Source organism: Bufo gargarizans, chromosome 4, assembly GCF_014858855.1.
Source record: "Bufo gargarizans isolate SCDJY-AF-19 chromosome 4, ASM1485885v1, whole genome shotgun sequence".
NCBI classification, from domain to species: domain Eukaryota; kingdom Metazoa; phylum Chordata; class Amphibia; order Anura; family Bufonidae; genus Bufo; species Bufo gargarizans.
Window position 1 is genome coordinate 322,532,740 of NC_058083.1, and position 24,784 is coordinate 322,557,523.

Sequence of the window (24,784 nt, forward strand, 5' to 3'; positions counted from 1 at the left end):
TGTTCAGGCTGCTATTTACTCTCGCCAGCGTCCACCTCTCAGAGCGGGGTTTATGCCTGAAAAGGCGCCTATACTTTGGCACTGCCTCCTCTTCTCCTCCCCGCTACTGCCCCGCTACCCCTGAGGCGAAGGCGCCTGCGCAGGGCGCCAGAATTGGCGGGAGGGCGTGTGCCGAGTGTGCTTTTGTTCGAGGGAAATCTCTTTTTTATTCAGCCGTCTTTCATGGCAGGCTGTGCCCTCCTCCGGCTGCTGCCCGCCCCTTCTCCTCCTCCTTCTCTACGCCTCCTGAGAAACTTTCATAGCGCACTATCCACTTGCAAGAAGTACATTCACCTTCTTGCTCACCCTCCCCTGACCTTGCTGTAAGGATGGCGAGGAGACCAAGGAACAGGTAACACATATGTGAGGAACCTACCTGCGGGATGACAGGCGTATTAATGGACTGCAGCAGGATGGCTAGGTGACACTGACGTGTGTTGGGGACCTCGCAGGTGGCACTTAGCAGCCTTACCCGTAGTGTGTGCAGGGGACATGTCAGGTGCCTGCCGTGTGGCACATGTAATCTGATGACAGATGGGACTTCGGTGTGGCGGCAGGTGCACTGGAGATGCTGAGCGGCACCACATGTCCTGCTCGGGACCAGGAGCCCCACACGTGGATTCTACCTCGTGGATGCTTCTCCTGTCATGGGGGCTTTGGTAACACGCTGCCCTGACAGGCAGGTGGCTAGTGTCTGAGGGATGCTGATGCTTGGTGACGGTGATCTGCAGTGTACCAGCAGACGATCGCAGTGTCCCTGTGCCAGGCAGATGCCAGTGCAGCCTGAGTGTGCACTTCTGGTGGCCCCTGGGGTTGTGTGCACGGGACAACATCCAGGAGGCATGTTTAATACTGATGTATGCAGCACATGTCTGGGAAAGTAAATACTAGGTGATCTGCTAGTCTTTCCCAGCATAGTTTAGTGAACTCTTCTAGATGGGTAGGGTATATACAGCCTGGAGGAGTCTCCTTAAAGGGTCCTTCCATCTATGAAGTGCATTTGATAGGGTTAATATATGGGCTATTACTGGCTGCTTCTGTTATCTGCCAGCCACATGCCTGCTTGAGTATTGATAGACCCTTGGCATGGTGCACTGTAATACTCCGTCCTCCTCTAATATCGTCAGTGGTGGACGTTATTGCATACCGTTCTCAATGTCACCTGCTTTCTGTGTATCGTAGGAGATTGTGTAAGGGGTTAGGGGCTTTGATGACAACCCACCTAGTAGGATTGTCCTGGCTTATTTGGATAAAAGCGGCAAAGAAAAATCAGCCCCCACCCATCTGTCCTTCTATCTTCACCTCTTTGACCATTGCATAACTAAGTTCCTTCTAAAGTTCTAACTTCCAGCTAACCCCACAGGGTGACGAAAGGGGTCATTTTCATGAACCCACTCCCCTCACTCATTTTGGGTGTCATGTATGTAGATAAAAGAAGTTCATCAGCCCCTAACTATCTGCAAGCTGCACCAGATGATCATCTCCCGCTCTCATCAGGCAGTTTCATTTGACATCATCTCTTTCCATACAGCTACATCTGGTGTAAAACCCTTCGCTCCACATGCGGGCACATCTGAAAGAAAGAGTTTCCTCTTTGAGACTATGCCCATTGCCATTAATCTTCTTACCAGCATCTTATTCTGGTACACTTGCAGTCAGGCGGTTTTATCATGTTCATATAGCGATGGTGTCTAAAGTCGGTGATGGTGAGAACTTTGTGAGAACTTGAGCATTTTCCTTTGACTTAAATGTAGCTGATGGGGAAATCCCTTAGTCACAATTTAGGCTACATAGTAATTGTAAGAAAATTTGAAGGTCTTTTGTTGGCGGGGGCCTCAAATAGATGACGTCGGAGGCTGAATGAGGCTTGGTGTGTCAGATCAGAATGCGTTATTGACTTTTAACTTGGTTGCTCAGCAGTAGTCTTGTAAATCTGCCTTTGTCTTCTTTGACCATGAACTGCGGGCGTGTTGCTTTGGGTTTGTATACTAAACAATACGATGGCTATGGTTCCAGGCCACATTCACGTTCAGGAAGGCATCTTGCAGTACGTAGATGACTTTTTTTTTTTCTTATGTCTTGGTAAACATTTTAGTATATGTGAGATATTTGTTTTGTATTTTGGTGCTTCTCAAACTTTTGTCCCTGGAAGTCTTTAGGAGGCAAAGCTTTTCCCTGGCATAATGTAAAGTTGTGCTGGAGTGACATATATACCCCAGCAGAAGGTCAAACAAAGGCTTCTTCCTTTAGTGAAGACAACCATTTGGGCTGCTTCCAGGACAAGCACCAATGTTTTAAGCATTTCATAAAGCAGATAAAGAACTTTAGGGACTGCCTGTGTAAATGACACGTCCTGTCAGACTCTTTCACTGTCCTCAGACATTGACTTTATTGGCGGAAAGGTTGCCAAATGTGCAATTTGCCACTCATCTGACAGAGGCAGCAGGTCTGAACATGCAGAGCTCTGAGCAGTCTGCCAGGTCTCTTGTATCTGTGGATACCAAAAACAGTAGAAGAATAACCTGCAAAGTCCACCGACATCCTGGTCCTTTTCTAAGTTAATTTCATTTGGTAACGCAAGACTGTTTGACATTTTCTCTTATGCCACGAATGTTGCTTTTTTACAGTATATACAGCTCAGAGGAAGAGGAGGATGACATTGAAATGTATGAGCATGATTATGACGGCCTGCTCTCCAAAGGAAAACGGCACTTGGGGAAAACGAGGTGGACGCGTGAAGAGGTGCGTAGGAACACGACTAGCCCCTGCACATATTCATTTATCACAATTGTAAATGCCCATTGTTTCCTTTGTGACATATTCTGTACTCGATGATCTCTTCAGGAAATATAAGCTCATTGAGTATCCCTTTGGCATCCAGGTTCTAGTTTTGTTGTAAAGTGGTTGCTTAGAGAGAGAAGGGAGTGACCTGTTTCTCCATGTCAACTGGCAACTAATCAATTACTCTACGCTTATTTGGTACAAAGATATCTGTAGATATGGAAATATTGAACTCCCTGTCAATTACAGGCAGAGTTTAACCCACGCAGCCTTCGTGCACATTATTGCAAACTAGTAATAGATCTGTTCAATTGTACATGTAGATCAGAAAATAAGTGCCAAAATTAATTAAAGCGTGTAAATAAAACCAAGTTCACACTTTTTGTGGCAATTAGTTAAATCCTCTTCTTTTTTCAGGATGAGAAGCTGAAGAAACTAGTGGAGCAGAATGGAACAGAGGACTGGAAAGTTATAGCTAGTTTCCTTCCTGTAAGTCCCGTTTGAACAGAAATGTGATGTTTTCTAAAACACCTATAAATTGTTGAATGCATCTACAGGTTTCAGTTTTAATCAAATACTATTGTTTAATATGATGTGTGCCCCCCCCCATAAAAAAAAAAAAAAAAAAAGGTCACATCTGGAGAGAAACACATGGTGAGTTCCTTTTTCTGCCATCCAAGATGGCTTCACCGCTTCTCAGTCTTCCTGATGCACACTGTGTATCAGTAGCCCAAGACTCTTCCTGCTTGTCTAGACTTGCTCTTGGATTGGACAGCGCTGTTCATGTGAGCAATGCTGGCCAAGCTGAGGACAGCACCAAGTGTCTTGGGCTACCAAATGTACAGTATGCATCAGATAGTCTGAGAAGTGGTGTGGCAATATTGGATGGCAAAGGAGCTGAGAATTGTCAGATGAAAAGCAGAGCACCAGGTAAGTGTTCCTCGGTTCGTTTGAATTTTCTTTTCTTGAACTGGAGGGTCACGTTAAGGGTTGTTTTACTGAACTATTTTCTGTAAGCATCAGCATTAAGACCAAATTCACACAGGACAGTTTTCTATGGATTTTATCTTTAGCCCAAGCTAGGAAAATCCTAAAGGAAATATAAGTATAAACGCTGGTACATCTCTCTTTTGGATCCGCTCCTTTAAATAATAAATATTAAAAATCACACTTTATGAACCTGACTTTTAAATAAAAAAAAAAAGTTAAAATATTAGTGTTCTGCAATAAGTTCATATATTTACATACTTTTTTTTTTTCTTATAAAAGAACCGAACAGATGTTCAGTGCCAGCATAGATGGCAAAAAGTATTAAATCCTGAACTTATTAAAGGACCATGGACTAAAGAAGAAGATCAAAGAGTAAGTTATTAGCCCATAAGGACCTAAAGCCTTTCTTAACAGAAATGTCTAGTTTCCATAGTTGAAATGTATGTAACCTTACAAGTGACTCTTTTTTGAAAAGGTAATTGAACTAGTGCACAAGTATGGCCCCAAACGCTGGTCTGTCATTGCAAAGCACTTGAAAGGAAGAATTGGCAAGCAGTGCAGAGAGAGGTGGCACAATCATCTCAATCCAGAAGTGAAAAAGACCTCTTGGACAGAAGAAGAGGACAAAATAATATATGAAGCTCACAAACGTCTGGGAAATAGATGGGCTGAAATAGCAAAGCTGCTTCCTGGGAGGTAATGTACCATACAGTGCTCTAAGCAGTAACTCAACATCATTTTTTTCTAATAAAATATTACCCATGCCAAGTTATCATCAAATTATAGCTTTTATTTTTTTTAAACCCAAAATGAAACAAGTGCTCTCATTGGTTGCTACGAACAATAATGACTTTTTCTTAGATTTGTATATATGCTTAAAGCCCGATGTCACCAACAGTTATGTTTGGTGCCAAATTTGTGAATTACGACTTCTGCTCACCAATTTTTATGCCAGTGCATTCAGTATGTATGATGGAAAAAAAAAAATTCTACAGAAATCATTTTCTATTATGGCATAAACATTTCACAGCATTTCAGTGCACTGTCTGATTACTTTTGAGAATGTTGGCTTCCTTATAGCTAAGCTCACGTTCTTAATGCACCCTAGAAAATTACATTTTATATGCTTTTAATTTTCCTGTGTAGAACGGATAATGCTATCAAGAACCACTGGAATTCTACTATGCGACGCAAGGTCGAACAGGAAGGTTATCTGCAGGAATCGTCCAAAACCAACCAGGCTTCTGCAGCCACAAACTTCTCAAAAGGCAACCACTTGTTGGGCTTCACCACTCACAACCAACCTTCTTCACACATCACTCATAGCAGCCATGCTCCAGTGAACAACTTCTACTATCATTTGGCTGAGCCACAGAACGTAAGTATTTATTTAAGTAAGAATATCTTATTCTACGAAGTATCAATCTGATTTCCATTTTCTTTGGTGAAGAAAACCAGGGCTGTCACAGGAGTATTTTCTGCCAATGCAGCATATGGTATACCCACCCTGATGTACAATACAATGTATGCTTCTGCATATCCCCTCATAGTTAAATTTTACATTTGACTATATACAGGAGCTTTTCTACCACATTAGTAAATTTAGAGTTCAGACAGAGCAGGTTATGTAAATCCAGCTCGGATTAATTGTTATGTTGACAGCAGCTCTTCATTGGAATAATAGGGGCTCTCTTAAACATCTGGGGCAGAATATTGCCTGCTTTGAATATGCAAACCTTTCTTTTAACATCTAGTCTAGCAGCCTTTATTCCATAGGAGAAATATATAAATGGCATAAAAGCAATGGTATTTATGTACTGTCCCCTCCCCTTCCCCCACTTGCAAATTTAGAATACTGCACAAGAGGGCAAATGGAAAAAACATCAATTTGGAAGATATTATAAAATTAAATTATATACTATAATGTGGATAAAGAAGGATAAGCAACTGGCTGCCCTTGTAAAGACCAAATGATGAATAATGTATATAATTCATTGATGCGCAGTCCTGCACAATGCATTTCCACCATGAAATCTTCTTGAGGTCTTCATTAGGGACCTGTGAACATGTTGTATTAAATACCTTTTTATTACATATATTTGCAGGCACCTTATCCTGTGGCATTGCATGTTAACATAGTCAATGTCCCTCAACCAGCGACTGCAGTTGTTCAGGTATTATTATTATTATTATTATTTTCTCAGTTTAACAGCAATTTAATGTATTTTATAAATATACATAATTGTATTTATAATTGATTTATTGCATACATTTGCAAATGCTATCAAGAGCAGGACACATGGAATACCGTATTTTTCGCCCTCTACAGGCGAACCTGCCCATAAGACGTTCCTAGGTTTTAGAGGAGGTAAAGAAAAAAAAAGTTTTTCATCAGACCTCATATCAGACCCCCAATGTTATTAAGCCTCCCAATCAGACCCCCCTGTTATTAAGACCCCAAATTAGACCTCAGGTCAAACCCCCCTGTTACTAAGACCCCCAATCAGACCTCTTAGATCAGAACCCCCCCCCCCCCTCATATTAATAAGACACGAGAGTTAATCAGACCTCAAATGAGAAAAAAGAAATCGACTTACCTCTCCTGTTCCAAATGCCGTCTCCACTCCCGAGATCCAGCACTCTTCCGCACTGTGCTGTGACCTGACATTACATAGCGCAATGTCACAGAGAGTGCCGATGTCCTCACGTTGTGCGCAGGTAACTGCACAGTGTGCGGAGGCCTGCAGGATAAGACCAGGAAGCAGTGAGTATATAGCCCACAAAATGAGTGCTGCATTCACCGCTTCCTGGTCCTGTTATGGAAGGGCTTATTAGTATTCGCCCCATAAGACGCACTGACACATACGGTAGATCAGGTTGTGTTATGTCTCGCTTACAAAAGTTATTTTGTGGTGCAGAGAATGTTAGGGAAAGAGGAAGCAATGACTAGGCAAGAATGGAGGAATCAGTACTGTTTATAAGGGTATCACAATTTTCAGGTCTGGATAAAATGTTTCCTTATAGAGGTCACTATTGTTAAAGGGAATGTGTCATCAGAAAATGACCTATTGTTGGAATAACGTTTTTATGTTTATCATACTTTTCAAGAATTTTTTATGTTGTTTTTAATTTTCCATATCAATATCTATATTTATACAAAAAACAAAATCCTGCAGTTTTTTCACTGGCCACTAAGCCTAATATGCGCCACTTCTTGGTCTGTACAGATAACTTTACTGCAGTTACTGCTTATCTATACACAGAGGTATCAGTACAGGGAGGATTAGAATATCAGATAAGAGAGGATCCACCATTCACAATAGGGGATTGGCAGAGCTTATCTATTCTTTCCTTATACAATGACCTCTGTACAGGTCACAGAGCATGCCTAGACGACTCTCCCATAGAAGTCAATGAGGTCACCTCCTGACCATTGTGTCTATGGACCATGGAGCTGCCGTAATTGCTGCAATTAAAAAAAAAAAATTAATGCTGTGTAAATGCTGCTAAGGACAGCTCAGGCAAGATGGCCGCCCCATAATCAAGTTCAGGAAAAATAAAAAAAAAACATCTATGATCAGAAAATAAAAACAGTTTAGAGAAAAAAGAATTGTATTACTATCTGGTTTTAATGGACCAAAAAAAATATCGGTGACAAATTTTCTTTAAGGCAGATAACTATTGGTTAGGTGTTGAGCCAGTAAAAAGTTTTCTTAGCTTGTAGTCTTGATTGTAATGAATTGTCCTCTAATTTTAGAGACCCTATAATGACGAAGATCCAGAAAAAGAAAAGAGAATAAAAGAGTTAGAGCTATTACTCATGTCAACTGAGAATGAACTAAAGGGACATCATGCATTACCGGTAAGACAAATGTGATGACAATACTAGTAAACGTTAATTAGTTTACACCACCTTACTAATTCACCAACTTAATTCCATACTCCCTTGGGTTTCATGGAACCAGTATTTTAACCTCTATCTAACCAATAGTTTTAAAGGGTCGCTGAGTTTTAGTATGTCAGAGGCATTAAAAGTTTTGATTGGTGTGAGTCTAAGTGCTGAGACCCCCACCGATTGCTAGAATGAGAAGGGGATAACTCTCCCTGCTTCAAGGGAAGGAATCAAGATGGGCCCATAGACTCAATAGAAAGCCTATCTCGTTTCCTGTCCTGCAGCCAGGAGAGTGAGCCAATATGTGAGCACTGGTCTCTCCTCATTCTAGCAATTGGTGGAGGTCTCAGCACTCGCTCCCTCACCAATTAAAACTTTTGTTGTGTCTCTGTGACATATTAAAAGGTTTTTAAAAACTCAGTGACCCTTCAACCCTATAAAACTCTAGTAGACATGTATGTGGCTTACTTAAAGATCATGGAGGAATAGCACACTTATGGAGCACTCACACAAATGTGGTTTGGTTCCGCATCCGAACCGCATTTTTTGCAGCTCAGATGCGGATCCATTCACTTCAATGGGGCCGCAAAAGATGCGGACAGCACTCTGTGAGCTGTTCGCATCCGTTGCTCCGTTCCGTGGCTCCGCAAAAATTATAGACCATGTCCGATTCTTGTCTGTTTTGCGGACAAGAATAGGCATTTCTATAATGGGCTGTCCGTTCTGTTACACATATTGCAGAAAGCACACGGACTGCAAAACACGGCACGTTCGTGTGTATGAGCTCTTAAAGAACATATGTAACTAGTGTCAGTAAAACCATAACTTTCCTTCCCCCAGAAAAGCTACTGATGTATATGCAAATGATGCACCAGAAGTCCAGGTGGGCATCTACTTGAATTCCAGCTTCTACCCCTGATGTTTTCTTGCCCTTCCCAGTGTCAGACATGGGTTCCTTTAGCCCAGAAGAGTAATTATTCTCAGGATCCAACTGCTATATCACCAATAATATGTAATAGACCCTAGTGGGAAGTGATTACTTTCAAAGGCAGCTCCAAATTGTTTTTTTTTCTCCTGGTCCTTTGGAGTCCATAATGGCATCAGAGAATGGGCCCACCGGAGGGTCCTTCCCGTCATCCAGCGACATCACTGATCCACAGCTGAGTGGTAGCCTGCGTGAGATTTGGATGCAGGGGATCAGTGACTCTGCTGGCAGAAGGGAAAGGACATAAGAGCACAAAATGGAGGAGCTGGGATCAAGTGCAGTGGCAGGCTAAGGCACCTTAAGATGCCCACCTGGGCCCTTAATGCATCATTTGCATATACATCATCAAAGTGCTTATTCTGGGAACAGAAAAAGTGATAACAGAAGGAAAGGTATGGTTTTCCAGATGTACAAGTGCATTCCCATTAGTTTCAGTCTAGGTAATTTCTGAGACATAATTGTATAGCATTATTTTAGCATGGATGCTGTTAGTCTTTAAACTGTTTAAGCCTCAAATGTGTATTTTTACACATAATGAACTTGCTTCTTCAATATGGTTGCAATATGACATTGTAATTGCAAGATGACACAACATATAGCAACATTTGAGCTACAGCACTATATTGATGAAAGGAAACATCTTGACAACTGTTTCAGAAGTGTAAGTTCTTTGGATGATGCAACTGCTTTTATCTAGCTGTGTGTGAGACACCTTGAGCAATTTCATTTTAAGTTCCTTCTTTTTACTATATTTTTAAATTTTCAAACCTTTCTTTGCAAAACAGAATCATGCGGAAGAATATCCTGTATGGCACAGTACTACTATTGCTGACAACTCTAGGCCTCATGGGGATAGTTCTCCTGCGTCCTGCCTTGGTGAGCCGCATAACTGTACACCTTCTCCTCCCATGGACCATGGATGCCTTCCTGAAGAAAGTGCTTCCCCTGCCAGATGTTTTGGCGTTAATTTATTAATACAGATGAAAAATGGGCCCGAATACTCAGAAACTCTTCAGCTTATTGATTCTGTAAGTAGCACTGTGGGCTTCAACGATAGACAATTTACTATAAAACTACATATACAATGTACCCTATTATAAGTATAAGATGACAGTAGGTGTATGTACAGCAGGAGGAGTACACTGTACAGGGCATGTATTTTATGTAAGTCCCATGAAGTGGGCATTTTTTGTTCATGCTTGATATAACAAGTGACTTTTTTGCTTTCACACCATACAATGACTTGGGGTATGGAGTGATTGGACTATAATTTCCATAGATATAATTGTTTTTCTCAATTATGTAAATTGTCATGTATTGTTTCTATGTGCTTAAATGGCAAAATATTATTTCTGATACCGTTATAGCGATTAACATAAAATGCGTGTCTCTTTTTCAAGCTTAACAAGTCTGCATGTGCTTCTTTGGTTTCAAAGAGTATTGATCCTTACATACTGTGGTACTACACAAAGTGCTTCTTTGCATTACAGAGACGTATTGCAACCATAAAGATTCTAAGAATCGCAGTGAAATGCATACCTAGTCCTTATACTCCAAGAGAACCTACCTCCTTAAAGATTGGGAAGTTGTGATAAATAGACCTTTGCTTAAAATGTTTTTGGGCTACTGTTTAGGGTGGCACTGTACATAATGCTAAACATTTCGTGCCTCCCACGTTGTTTTCAGGATTCTTCATCATGGGGTGAAGACAACAGTTTTGAATCCAATGAGCAAGGAGATTCCTCACCCAGCAGATCTCCCTCAACTCAAGACCCAGAGCCTTCAGAGGGCATGGGCAGCCATTGCAGCCCGAGGGATGCCCCTGATACGAACTTAAACAAAAGTATGTTGTATCAGGGTTCGTTCGTATCTCCAAACTCCCTAAATTCCCTAAAAAGTACCTCATCACCACTGATCGTCTTGTGCAAAAAGAAAGGGCGTCTGAATTGCTTAGCCAGTGGAGACAGCAGTCCCTTAAACCTGGCTGACATCGTCAGTTCTACAAAGCAATCCCCTTTCAAAAGCCTGCCCTTCTCTCCCTCTCAGGTAGATTAAAACTTTTGCAAAGTTCTCACTAATTCTAAGCAGTCACCAGAGAATTAACAATATAGAAACTAATTGTTTGAAGAAAAAAAATGACTAATCCCTCTCACACTCAATGATTTCACATCAATACTTTACCAGCATCACCTTAACTGGGGAGGGGTAGTGGTGTTGGTGCTTTTAGTCTTTGCTTCTGCTTTTCCTTTGTCTGGTGATGGTATTTAATGGCATGTTTAATGATAACTGTCTAATTTCCTCATTTAACACTATAACCCTCCTGATGTTGTTTTATTGCTTGTTTGTGTGAAAACATAGATTTTTCTCTATACTTATTATTTCACTGGCATCACAGACTAACCCGTTTTCCTCTTATTTACAGTTTTTAAACACCGCAGCAGCACATGACAATTTGAATATGGGACACCCAAGTCTAACCTCCACTCCACTTTGTGCCTCTCATAAAGCTACTGTACCTCCTCAACAGGGCCACACACCACGTCTTCATAAAGAAAACAGCATGTATGTTATTTCTGATTCCCTGATTCATATACTGTATCTTTTAAATATATTGGGGTAATCAAAACTGGTGTCAGGGAAAAGTGGTCTAGTTTCTTATAGCAACCAATCAAATTCTCCCTTCCAAAGGAGCTCTGAAAAATGAAAAGTGGAATCTGATTGGTTTCTATGGGCAACTAAGCCAGTTTTCTTTTGCACCAGTTTTGATAAATGTACCCCATTGCATTATCTTACAACCCCCCCCCCCCCCCCATCTGTTTTTTAAGCATAGTACATTTTTTTACGTTATAAATACTATTACAAAGCAAAAGGAAAAATACTGTCTGCATTTGGAGATGTGACTATAGTTATTCATTATAATTTCTCCAGATTTGTGGTGTGTGTTTGTATTTTCATAATTTTTTATAATTTGATTTATATTTTGTTTTTTATATTTAAAGTCTTAGGACTCCAGCTATAAAAAGGTCAATTTTGGACAGCTCTCCAAGAACTCCTACACCATTTAAAAATGCTTTAGCAGCTCAAGAATTTAAATATGGACCACTTAAACTTTTGGTAAGTTGATAAGTAAATTCAGTCTAATTTTATTAAAGTAGACAGACTGGGTCATATTTTTCAATGCAGTGCATAGTTGCGTAGTATGGTTGCTTTGATTTATCAACCCCCCTCACACCATTTTTACTAATACCTATGATGTTTTGTGTGTTGGAAAGGAGGGTGTGTGGCTTCATTGTATGTGACTTCAGCCTCTTTCACATATCCAGTGTTTGGTCAGTGTCTGATCAGTGTGATTTCCATCGTGATTGTGAGCTAAAGTCATGTGTGGATCCAAAAAAACATAGGACAGGTGCAGATTTTCCATTATACCGTATATGTGTGTAGCCTCCACACCTGAGTTTGATAGAAATCATTGATCAAATAATGAGTGTGTGAAGGCGGCTTTAGCTTTTGTGTGCAATATTAGGAAATATACCCCAATGTGTTTTAATAGTTCATCATATTATCCTATGTTTTTAGCATCACACTCCTTCACACCTTGCAGAAGACCTGCAGGAAGTAATCAAGCAGGAGGCCGATGAGTCTGGTATTGTACCTGAGCTCCAAGATCTGGAAGAACCTTTGTTAAAGAAAATTAAGCAAGAGGTATTTTTCATGGAAGCACTAAATATGCTAAAATGAAAATATATGAACTATGTACATAATTATAAAGTCTTGCGTTACTTTAGGAGTAAAACACATAGGCACTGATCTATCAAGACCAGCGTGGGCTACGCCAGCCTTGATAGGACCTGCACCACTGGAGGGTCAGACCTTATCATAAATTACTGAAATTTACGCCAGTGCGTAGCTGGCATAGATTTCAGCAATTTATGCCAGTTTCTGGTGTAAATGTTGATGAATGTGCTGGGCTGATGGTCCAGACCAGGGATGGGCAAACTCGGCCTTCCAGCTGTTTTAAAACTACAAATTCCAAAATTCCCAGTCTGCCTACCGCAGGGCATGATGCAATTTGTAGTTTTAAAACAGCTGAAGGGCCGAGTTTGCCCATACCCGCTTTTCGTAAACTGGCAAGGGCAGCATTAAAATGCCAGTATCTACTGAAACTAGTCACAAGGTCATTTAAAAAGTTGCTAAACAAGGTTTTATCCCAACGCAGTGGCATAGGGGAATGATAAATTACCCCCATAATGTAATGACAACTTGACATGTTGTATAAAGTGGCATTTACTGCAAGCAGTATTTAAAGACTTGCCACCCATGGATCACATTGCACCATCTGCCACAAACATGGATTTTATTTGCAAAGAATGTTTTTTTTTTTTTTTTTTTTTTTTTTTTTTTTACAAATGATCATTTTTGTGCGCGTGAAACACATGGCTTCATGTTTTTCATGTACAAAATTTTATAGATTTGGCAAAAAAATAAAATAAAAGCTCTGCATCTACTGTATAATCACCTAGTGTTTAAACAGTATTGCTACCGTACTGTGTGCCGATAGTGGTGTGGCCATACCAGCACCGACACTGTTGCACAACACACATGCAGCGTCCTCCGCTAGGTCTTAATAGTAGGCAGCATACCTGTTACTCGGCGCCCCTTTGCCCATTGCTCCTGAAGAGGCGCCCGACAGGGCAGCCAGAAACTTGTCGAGTGAGGGCTGGGTATTGTTAGGTAGCTTCTATTATAGCAGCAGCAAGGAGTCCCCCAGGCCACCATAGTGGTGGGCAGAAACATAGACACCAGAGGGATAACTTCCTTAGGTTTGTGTGATAGGGACTTCTGATTAATGTTACTTCAGTGGTGGCATAACGGTGAATAAACTCAGCGCAGGTTATTGCCACCACCAACAGAGTGAGATATGATTGTGGCTGACGTGTAGACCACTGTGCACATTCATAAGCAGTGGTTAGTGAGACTGTAGTCATTCTCCCATTTGCCATCTCTATACACCTTGAGAGGGATTAGCCAAGTTTTGACAAGTGGTTATATTAAAGATTTATTATTTTCTTTTTGCCGTCCTATTAGGCAGTGATTACCAATAGTGGTGTGGCACAAAGTCACTGCAGTATACGACTACCACATTCATGGTCACTGCTTGAAAGTGCTCCTAGAATCATATGACAACTTTCAATACTGCAGTGGGTCATACTGGTTAACGCTGGCATTTTATTATTTGCTAGTATATTACAAAAATATATTTTTCTATTGCCATAAAAAATATTGCAATACCCCTTTTAATTTTCACAGCATGTGGACAGATTTTATCTGTGTGAATGGGTTAGAAAAACCCCAGTCGCTTGCATTTAGCTGACCTCTTGCATGGAAAAGTATCCACACTGTGTAAACCCTTTGGCCACTTTCAAACACTGGTGTTTTACTCAGTATTTTGCATTGGTATTTGTAAACCAAAAGCAGAAATGGAATATACAGAGAAGTATAAAGTGGCCTGATAATGGCAGTACAATGGTGATGCAGAGCCTAAACAAATTGATAAAATAAGATTCAATAGACTGGAGTAAAGAGAAGAATGAGGAAACGTCATTAAGTAGATGGTTATGAATTCTTTTTTTTTTTACTTTTGTCAGGTGGAGTCACCATCACCACCTCATAAGGTTAACCATTTCATCTCCAGTCTGTGGGAACAAGAGACCCTGACAGCTCAGTTGTTCTCTCAGCAGAGTATTATGGAAGACACTCCTGTAAGTATACGGTACAGCACAATGCTACAAAGTGAAAAGAGATCTGTGTTGCTAGTAGGCACTGACGCCATTGTCTGTGAATTAATGAATAGAGTATTTTTAATCGGACACTGTTTTGTACATTTTGTATAATTGGACTTACTATTACTCTTAATATCATGGTATAATAATACTACTACTCTGCTGCTTGAGGCAAACATAGAAAGTTTAATGCCAATGTAAGAACACATGTCTGTAATAAATTCTGAACTAGTTTGTCACTTCAGTGATGGATTTAATTATGTCAATTTAGACACTTGTCAAGAAAGAATAGTCAGGCGCTTGAGCTGTAATATCAGTATAAAAATATATATTAGATTAAATTTGACTTTGTTCCTTTGCTGTTTTTCAGAATCTTCTTACCAGTTCATTGTTAATGAGACCTATGTCTGATAAAGAAGACCATAGGGTGAAATCTTTTGCAGTACCCAGGAATAGGTCACTGGGGAGCCCTTTACAGGTAATTGTGAACATACCCTTACCAAGGATAGTAATCATCATTTCGTTTTCTGTTCTTCTGATCCGTCAGAAGAGCATAAAACTGAAAAAAATAGATCCTTTATTTATTTATTTTTTTAGTTATGCTCGATTTGCAACCGTTTTAGCCATTTCCGTCTGAGATCTGTTACTTTTTCCATCTAAAATAACAGATCTCTAACCGGATTAAAAATGAGCATAACTGAGCATTTTTGTTTTCTGTTCTTCTGACGGATCAGAGGAACGGAAAACAAAACGGTGATTTAAATCTTGCCTTTGTCAGGCCTCTTTCACACTTGCGTTGTCCGGATCCGGCGTGTACTCCACTTGCCGGAATTACACGCCGGATCCGGAAAAACGCAAGTGTACTGAAAGCATTTGAAGACGGATCCGTCTTCAAAATGCTTTCAGTGTTACTATGGCACCCAGGACGCTATTAAAGTCCTGGTTGCCATAGTAGTAGCGGGGGAGCGGTATACTTACAGTTCGCGCGGGCGCTCCAGAATGACGTCAGAGTGCCCCATGCGCATGGATGACGTGCCAATGCGATCACATGATCCATGCGCTTGGGGCGCCCTGACGTCACTCTGGAGCGCCCCGGGAGCCGCACGAATGGTAAGTATACTGCTCCCCCGCTCCCCACTACACTTTACCATGGCTGCCAGGACTTTAGCGTCCCAGCAGCCATGATAACCATTCAGAAAAAGCTAAACGTCGTATCCGGCAATGCGCCGAAACAACGTTTAGCTTAAGGCCGGATCCGGATCAATGCCTTTCAATGGGCATTAATTCCGCATCCGGCCTTGCGACAAGTCTTCAGGATTTTTCTCCGGCCAAAAAACTTTCCGTTCCGAAACTGAAGACATCCTGATGCATCCTGAACGGATTTCACTCCATTCAGAATGCATTAGGATAAAACTGATCAGGATTCTTCCGGCATAGAGCCTCGACGACGGAACTCTATGCCGGAAGAAAAGAACGCAGGTGTGAAAGAGCCCTCATGCTGTTATCTTGTTGCATCACGACTTGTGGAATGTAAGCTGCTGTTGTGCTGTTTTCATACCTAAACTCCTGAACATTTCCGGATTATCAAATCCAGAGATTTACTGGAGTTGGCCTTTCACACATGTAGTTATCACCCTGGAGATGTTCCATGTTGGGTGCATTCTCACTACAGAGGAAATGTTCCAGGTCCCTAGGCAAGGGTAGGGAACTTTAGGCATGGCCCACTGTGATTTTCTGAAAAATTTACTGCTGTTTTTACACATGCACTCACTCGGACATACGGTAACCCAGAGTTAGTACTAGGGCTGTGGGGAGAAAAAGTGTGGGTAAAGTCCGGGACATATATTGTGGATGTGTGCATTCACACATACAGCCCCTCAGGGTAAACTCCAGAAAATGTCTGGATTCCACTGTAAGTGTGAATGGGGCGTAGTACTTAGTACCCTGTAGGGTTATGTTTGGGAATAACCCCACCTGTAATTGAGAGTCAATAATATAAAATTCTCAAATTGTTGATAAAACAGTATTATGTTTTTCAGCTCCTTAAGTGTGGATCTAAGTAGAGGTTTTTATTATTTGCTTGACGGAGAACAAACTTCAGTGCTATTTAACTGAAATGTTTGTCTTTTAATGAACAAAAACATTCTGCAGAATATAAAGTGAACAAATCTGAAAAATGTTCTCAGGTTTTTAACTTTTCTTCAGTCAGCATGTTTATTTATTATATAAAGTGATATTTACAATTGATTACCTGTCACCTAGCAGAACAGGATGCATTCACTTTCTCACATCTCACACTGTTAATATATTAATGGGCTGTAATAGTTCATCAGCCAGTCTATACGTTAATTATTAGGGTGGTATACACATGCATACAGTTTAAAAAGGATCAACATTCTCTGATAAATAAATAAAAAAAGATCTTAAAATTATGCCCACCCTTCAACACCATGTCAAAAGTTCTGTGCTGATTAATGTGTTAAAAGGTTTTTCTGATTCATATATTGATGGACTTGAAGGAAAAAAATATCCTTTGAATCCCCACACTAGTTAAGACTTAAAGGGGTATTCCGGTTGCCATAAATATAACTTTTGTTTTAGACTAATTCATCATCAATAATTACCTAATATAATGTAAATTTCACATATGTACTGTTCAGTAGTTATAAAAGTAGTTTTCTTCCTCTGCTACCCACTGTGTTTCCATGGCATCGACCTGTAGTTCTGAGCCTTTGTTCGGTCGAGCATGCTCAGTGTGTTAGGTCCTTTAGCTAAGTGTCTTGTGAAACAAGGGGAGTGTTAGTGTGCTGCTGATTACTAAGTATATCTGTGATATCAGGCAGCCAATCACTAAACATCAACACTCACAGCAGAATAGCTGGGGATTGTGGGGGTTGTAGTCTTTGAAGTCTCATGAGGGAAGATTAGGCGCCATGATACTCATTGTGTTGCAGGCTCACACAGGAGCTAGACAAATGGATTGCAAGGTAAAATGAAGCTCTGGTTATATGTATAGGTATGGGTTCTGGTCGGGTCACAGCTTGCAGCCTTAATGCATTTTTTCAAAAAGTAAGTTACTTTACCGGAATATCCCTTTAAAGGCATTGTCTGAGATTTAGATACTGATGACCTATCCTCAGGATAGATCATCATTGTCTGTCAATGGGGGTCCGAATCCCAGCACCCCTACCAATCAGCTGTTTGAAGAGGTCACATCATTCCGCTGAGCACTATGGCCTTTTTCTAGGACAGTCATGTCAGGTTCATCGGGCACATGGCATAGTTGCGGCTCAGTCCCAATTAAATGAATGGGCCTGGGCTGCAGTAGCAAAGCATCGCTGCTATACAATGTATGGAGCTGTGCTTGGTTAGCTGTGAGGAGGTTTCAGCGTTTACTGGACCGCCAGAGCCTCTTGAAACAGCTGATTGGCAGGAGTGTCAGACTCCCACTAATTAAATGTTCAAAAGAATAGGTCATCAATATAGGAGTTCAGGAAAACCCCTTTAATATACCTTTATACTGGTAAGGGCTCCAGATACAGTTTAGTTAATTGACAGAAAAATGACTGTGTGCACCATTAAGGGGAGCTTAGAAACATTCTGCATATACAGTTTATTCACTTAATTCAATAATACAGTGAGCTCCTTAGGTTTTTGCAGATATTAAATGTACACAATGAACTGCATGAAAACTGTTCAAATGTATTTATTCATAACTAGACTGACTACCAGGAACACGAGATCATGTTGGTGAAAAATGTCACAGTGTTCTGATATCCTTAGACTTATGTAAATATAGATTTCTTTTCTCCCAACAGCAATTCAGCAATGCATGGGAAGCAATATCTTGTGGGAAAACAGAAGAGCAGAAGATGTATTCAGAGATCTATCACAAATGTATGAAAAATGTGTCTGCACTTGTCATGTAATGACACTGGGGTCTGAACAAGCATTATCACAGAAACACTTCATATTAATTTGGGATTGTGTTGGAAAATTCCTCTACATGAAGCTTTGGGAATGTTCTTAATTGGGAGATTTTTGTTGTGGTACAACAGTTGGGAGAAGCACCAAGTGCGTTTTTGTTCTAGTCACTGCTGGAATTTTGTCATCTCAACAAATAATGTTGGAGGATGCCTATTTCCACCTACATAAAGTGACATTTCTGCCTAAATGATTTAGGTGTTGCGCTGTTATTTAGTGTATTTTACACATCATTTGAACATATTTAAAAGAACAAACATAATACCAGTATTTTGCTGGCATGTTATAAATAGGAACTCTAGCAGTTTCTGTCTGAATGCCACTAGATAAAGTCTACTGATACAGGAGAGTAGCAAGCATTACTACAGTTGTCGATATTTATCACACGTGCAACAAAACAAAAGGGAGTAATTATTAATGTTCATAACTGTACATTTTTTTTTCTACAGTTTGTAAAATATGTGCGTGTCTGCTTTGTTTTGTTTTTTATACACATTTTTAGCTTGCTTTAAATGGCTACTGGAATATTTTTTTTTTTTTTATAAAGCAAATTATATTTTTATTCACTAATTTAAATTTTGTTTAATAATTGCCAAGATTTTTTTTCTTCTTTTTATACATATATATATATATATATTATTTTTTACCCCTCGTCCTGCTGCTATGACAGTAGCATGTAGACATGCTAGCATTGTGACAAAATAATTGGAATGTGTACGAAAAAAAAAAGACGACTGTGCTGATGTCTGCTTTATTATGCACTAGCATTTCATAATATTTTCTATGTAAAGAAATTTTGTACATTTACTAAGAAAAAAAGTAACAGAAATACTGGGAGATTGTTTTGCACCTTCAGGTATTTGGGAGAAGACTTCATTTTATATGTGTTTTTTTTTTTTTTTTTTTTTTTTTTTTTTTAATCTTTTGTCTGTTTTTCATGAATTCTGTTATATAGACCTGGTTTTCTACCCAATGGTCTATTGTTCTGTACAGTAACTGCCTTTTATTTGGACTTGTTGAGCAGAACACTGTATTGTTGAATTTTATTGTTGTTTGTAAACTTTTAACCTGCTGCCTTAAAGGATACAGTGCAGCATAACTGCACTTATTTTGTACTGCCTTTGTAAAAAAACAATAATAATAATAAAAAAAAACAAGAGTTTCTACCATGTTGCATTCCCATGCGTTTATATTTACAAGGGTTTCATCATAGAGAGATTTGTCTTTTATTATGTATAAAACATGGACTGGTTTGTTTAGCTCTGTAGAATGCATACAATCCAGGCTCTCATTTAGGCGCATACAAGTAACATTTGAGCTAAATAAAAGATCAACTCTAAGGTCCCTTTCACACGGGCGAGTATTCCGCACGGGTGCGATGCGTGAGTTGAACGCATTGCACCCGCACTGAATCCGGACCCATTCATTTCTATGGGGCTGTTCGCATGAGCGGTGATTTTCACACATCACTTATGCATTGCGTGAAAATCGCAGCATGTTCTATATTCTGAGTTTTTCACGTAAAGCAGGCCCCATAGAAACGAATGGGGTTTCGTGAAAATCGCAAGCATCCGCAAGCGAGTGTGGATGCGGTGCGATTTTCACGCATGGGTTCTAGGTGACAGTCTATTCACTGTATTATTTTCCCTTATAACATGGTTATAAGGGAAAATAATAGCATTCTGAATACAGAATGCATAGTATAATAGTGCTGGAGGGGTTAAAAATATAAAAAAGTTAACTCCCCTTCTCCTCTTGATCGCGTAGTTCCCAGTCTCTTTACTTCTTTAATGATGAGCTGTGGGCTAAAGGACCTGTGGTGACGTCAGATCACATGCTCCATCACCACGGTGATGGACCATGTGATTGGAGCATGGGATTAAAATAACAGATAACACAGAATCCACCTTTCACAATAAGTAATTGTAAAAGCTTACATACTGCTTCCTTATACATTGACCTCTGCACAACAATCGGCGCGCAACACCTAATACCAGTCTCGCAAAGTGTGAAGTCTAGCAACAGAACACCAGTTTGTAGTAGGTTAACACCCAAGATGAAGGTAGCTCACTAAAGATGAGCACCATAGTGTTGAAGTTCCAGTTTAGCGGAATAAAAAATTTAAAGGGGTTTTCCAGGTTCTCAAAAAGCCCCCCCCCCCCCCCCCAAAGTTCCATGCTCCTCACAGGTAATATACTTGCGGCGCTCCTGGTGCCCGCATCGCCTCTGCTGCTTCTCCCTGTACATGGATGAAAGCATCTGGTGTTGGGAGGGGCGGGGGAAGAGCAGCAAATGGCAGGCGGGGATGGGGACGAGCCTCCCTAGCGTCACCCGCGATGCTGGGGTGGCTCGTCCCCGCCTACCATTGGCTGTCCATCCGTCCGTCCCGTCCCCCCGACACTGGATGTTTTCATCTATGTACAGGGAGAAGCAGCGGTGCGGGGACCAGGAGCGGAGCAGGGTAAGTATATTACCTGTGAGGGGCCCACCACTTGGGGGGGGGGGGCTGCTTGAGAACTTGGATAACCACTTCAGCCCCCCTAGCTTAAACACCCTTAATGACCAGACCACTTTTTACAATTCTGCACTACACTACTTTCACCGTTTATTGCTCGGTCATGCAACTTACCACCCAAATGAATTTGACCTCCTTTTCTTCTCACTAATAGAGCTTTCATTTGGTGGTATTTCATTGCTGCTGACATTTTTACTTTTTTTGTTATTAATCGAAATTTAACAAAATTTTTGCAAAAAAATTTCATTTTCTCCCTTTCAGTTGTAAAATTTTTCTAAAAAAACGACATCTATATATAAATTTTTCTCTAAATTTATTGTTCTACATGTCTTTGATAAAAAAAAAAATGGGTAAAAAAAAATGGTTTGGGTAAAAGTTATAGCGTTTACAAATTATGGTACAAAAATGTGAATTTCCGCTTTTTGAAGCAGCCCTGACTTTCTGAGCACCTGTCATGTTTCCTGAGTTTCTACAATGCCCAGACAGTAGAAAAAACCCACAAATGACCCCATTTCGGAAAGTAGACACCCTAAGGCACGGGTGTCAAACACAAGGCCCGCGGGCCGAATCCGGCCCGCCAGACCTCGTCATGTGGCCCGCGTAGCCTAGGGTTGCCACCCGTCCGGGATTGACCCGGACAGTCCAGGTTTGTAATCCTGTGCCCGGGTATAAGACTTTCTTAGACCCGGGCACAGGATTATTCATTCAAACTGCAGACAGTGTGGATGTCCGACCGAGAGTGCTGTGAGACAGACTCCGATCTGCGGCAGCCGGGGCCGGGTGATCAGCTGAGCGCAGCCAGCGCTCCTCCCGAGCCTCCCCGAGTCCCTCCCCTCCCTCCTCTAGTCTACACAATCACTACAGTGTAACAGTAAATGATGCCAGGCAGCGCAGCTGCTCACTCACTGTGTTCAATCAGTCTCCGGTCTCCAGTCTTCGCTCCTCCTCGCTCCTCCCCTGCCTCCCAGACTAGTCCCTCCCTCCTTCTCTCTGATAAGGAAGTCAGGTCCACACAGGAAGTGACATCAGAGAGAGAGGCAGGGAGGGAGAATTGAAATCATTCTTCCTCTCCAGTCCAGCTCCAGCGCCCAAGTAGTGCCCAGCCCAGTGCCCACTGTGCCCTGCCTGCAGACAGTGCAGCAGTGGTTTTTCAACCTGACCAAGACAGTCCTGACACCAGATAATCACTTCTAAAAAGCTATAAATATAAAACATTTGAAGTGTAATGTAACAGTGTTTAAAGGGCTTCTGTCACCCCACTAAAGTCTTTTATTTATTTTTTTGGCTACTTATAATCCCTATACTGCGATTTATCAATACATAATGTTATATATAATTTTGGTTCAGTAGATTCTCCTAAAAACGTACTTTTATCATATGCAAAGTACCTGTCTACCAGCGAGCAGGGCGGTTACTTGCTGGTAGCAGCCGCATCCTCCTGTCATATAGACGCCCCCTCCTCATGTTGATTGACAGGGCAGTGAGCGCGCTTGTTCTCTGGCTCGCCCTGTCTGCATTGTAAAATCTGGCGCCTGCGCCGTACCTGTCTTCAGTCGGCGCCGGGTGTAGATGTGACATCATCGGCACAGGCGCATTGAGGATGGAGCGGCCGAGCGAGCGTCCTCCTCTCAGTGCGCCTGCGCCGATTGAAGACAGGTACGGCGCAGGCGCCAGATTTTGAATGCAAACAGGGCGAGCCAGAGAACAAGCGCGTTCGCTGCCCTGTCGATGCGGCTGCTACCAGCATATGATAAAAGTAAATTTGTTGCATTATCTACTGAACCAAAATGATTAATAACATTATGTATTGATATATCGCAGTATAGGGATTATAAGTAGCCAAAAAAAAAACTGGTTTCTGAATCTGTCAATCATCAGAAAAAACGTTATGTTATGTAGCTGACTGACGTTAGCGATGGGCTAATGTCAGCAGTACATAACAGTGTGTTTTATAACTCCCTGCCTGCTGCTGCCGCCGTTCTTTTAAAATAAAGACTTATAATATGCAAATTAACCTCTGCAGTGACAATAATTTATGATAATAAAGAGTGGACACATAGTCCTACAGATACAACCAGCCCTTTGAGGGTGACCAAACTGCTGATGCGGCCCCCGATGAATTTGAGTTTGACACCCCTGCCCTAAGGTATTCGCTGATGGGCATAGTGAGTTCATAGAACTTTTTAGAAATCAAAGGTACTGGGCACTCTCGGATATGCGACCAATATTGAATTTTATTAATTAAAAGTGTGCTAGACAATAAAAATCCAAACAATTGCAAAACAATTTCAATCATAAAAAAATCAAAACACCATAAAATATCATATATCGTAAAATATCTATTAAAACAATAAATATAGCTAGTGGCTTATTCGTATTGAAAGTTCCAATCACTAGCAGCATTCAGAGGTGTAAATCCATTCATTCGAATATACGATCCGAATTTCCTATATGGAGATAATGTTTGCAGGAGCAAATGAATCGACAAAGTCCAAATTAGATCGACAAAGTCCAAATTAAATTACACCAAAATTCGAATAGATAATAATGTCTTTTCCACTAATCGGCTTGCATGAAAGTACTTGAAGAATATTCGTACAGTGGCGTCCCGCTATATAAACTTCTCAGTGGCGTCCCACTGAGACGAATCTGTGTATGCCAACACACGATAACTAGTAAATTCGAACAGTCTTACCATTCGGTGTAGCTGAATGCCTGTGTCTTACTCTGGATGTTGGTCTTGGTATATATATTCGACTGTGGTCTTTCGAGTTATGACGAATATTTGAGTCTGTTAATTCCACACCGTCCGCTTGTTCGCACCTGAATAATACTCACTATGTGCTATCTTTCTCAAGCTTCCGAACGTTTTTGTGGATACAGGCACTGATTTTACCATGGTTCCACTGAGGAAGGGGTAACATAAGACCCCGAAACGCGTCTGGTTCCAAACCCCCCCCAAAAGGATCCAACTATAACGAATGGACTAATGATGAAGAATATTGCCTGGTAAAATCAGTGCCTGTATCCACAAAAACGTTCGGAAGCTTGAGAAAGATCGCACATAGTGAGTATTATTCAGGTGCGAACAAGCGGACGGTGTGGAATTAACAGACTCAAATATTCGTCATAACTCGAAAGACCACGGTCGAATATATACCAAGACCAACATCCAGAGTAAGACACAGGCATTCAGCTACACCGGAATGGTAAGACTGTTCAAATTTACTAGTTATCGTGTGTTGGCATACACAGATTCGTCTCAGTGGGACGCCACTGAGAAGTTTATATAGCGGGACGCCGCTGTACGAATATTCTTCAAGTACTTTCATGCAAGCCGATTAGTGGAAAAGACATTATTATCTATTCGAATTTTGGTGTAATTTAATTCGGACTTTGTCGATCTAATTCGGACTTTGTCGATTCATTTGCTCCTGCAAACATTATATCCATATAGGAAATTCGGATCGTATATTGGAATGAATGGATTTACACCTCTGAATGCTGCTAGTGATTGGAACTTTCAATGCGAATAAGCCACTAGCTATATTTATTGTTTTAATTGATATTTTATGGTGTTTTGATTTTTTTATGATTGAAATTGTTTTGCAATTGTTTGGATTTTTATTGTCTAGCACACACTTTTAATTAATAAAATTCAATATTGGTCGCATATCCGAGAAAGCCCAGTACCTTTGATTTCTAGAGTGTCTTTTGTCGAATAGATTGGGTGAATCGTTTTTTCTGAGAGCACCTCATTTGATCCTGTCTGATCCAATGCGTCACAGCATTTTACATTGTCATAGAACTTTTTATTT

General features: G+C 40.8%; 1 protein-coding gene across 6 annotated transcripts; it reads left to right on the forward strand.

The window, feature by feature from the left end:
- Positions 1-254: 254 nt before the first annotated feature.
- MYB (MYB proto-oncogene, transcription factor) lies at positions 255-19,609 on the forward strand. Of its 6 annotated transcripts, none has more exons than XM_044289774.1 (16): positions 255-391; positions 2,667-2,781; positions 3,238-3,309; positions 4,090-4,182; positions 4,286-4,506; positions 4,957-5,188; positions 5,916-5,984; positions 7,568-7,672; positions 9,473-9,715; positions 10,374-10,733; positions 11,110-11,249; positions 11,687-11,801; positions 12,264-12,389; positions 14,333-14,446; positions 14,838-14,945; positions 18,286-19,609. In XM_044289774.1, the coding sequence occupies exons 1-16, from the start codon at positions 369-371 to the stop codon at positions 18,394-18,396; spliced, it is 2,247 nt and encodes a 748-aa protein (XP_044145709.1). In that variant the 5' UTR covers positions 255-368; the 3' UTR covers positions 18,397-19,609. The 6 variants fall into 6 exon arrangements, with proteins under 6 accessions (XP_044145709.1, XP_044145713.1, XP_044145711.1 ...); XM_044289776.1 differs by lacking the exon at positions 255-391 and adding an exon at positions 1,131-1,229; XM_044289775.1 differs by lacking the exon at positions 255-391 and adding an exon at positions 1,597-1,745.
- The last annotated feature ends 5,175 nt before the right edge of the window (positions 19,610-24,784 follow it).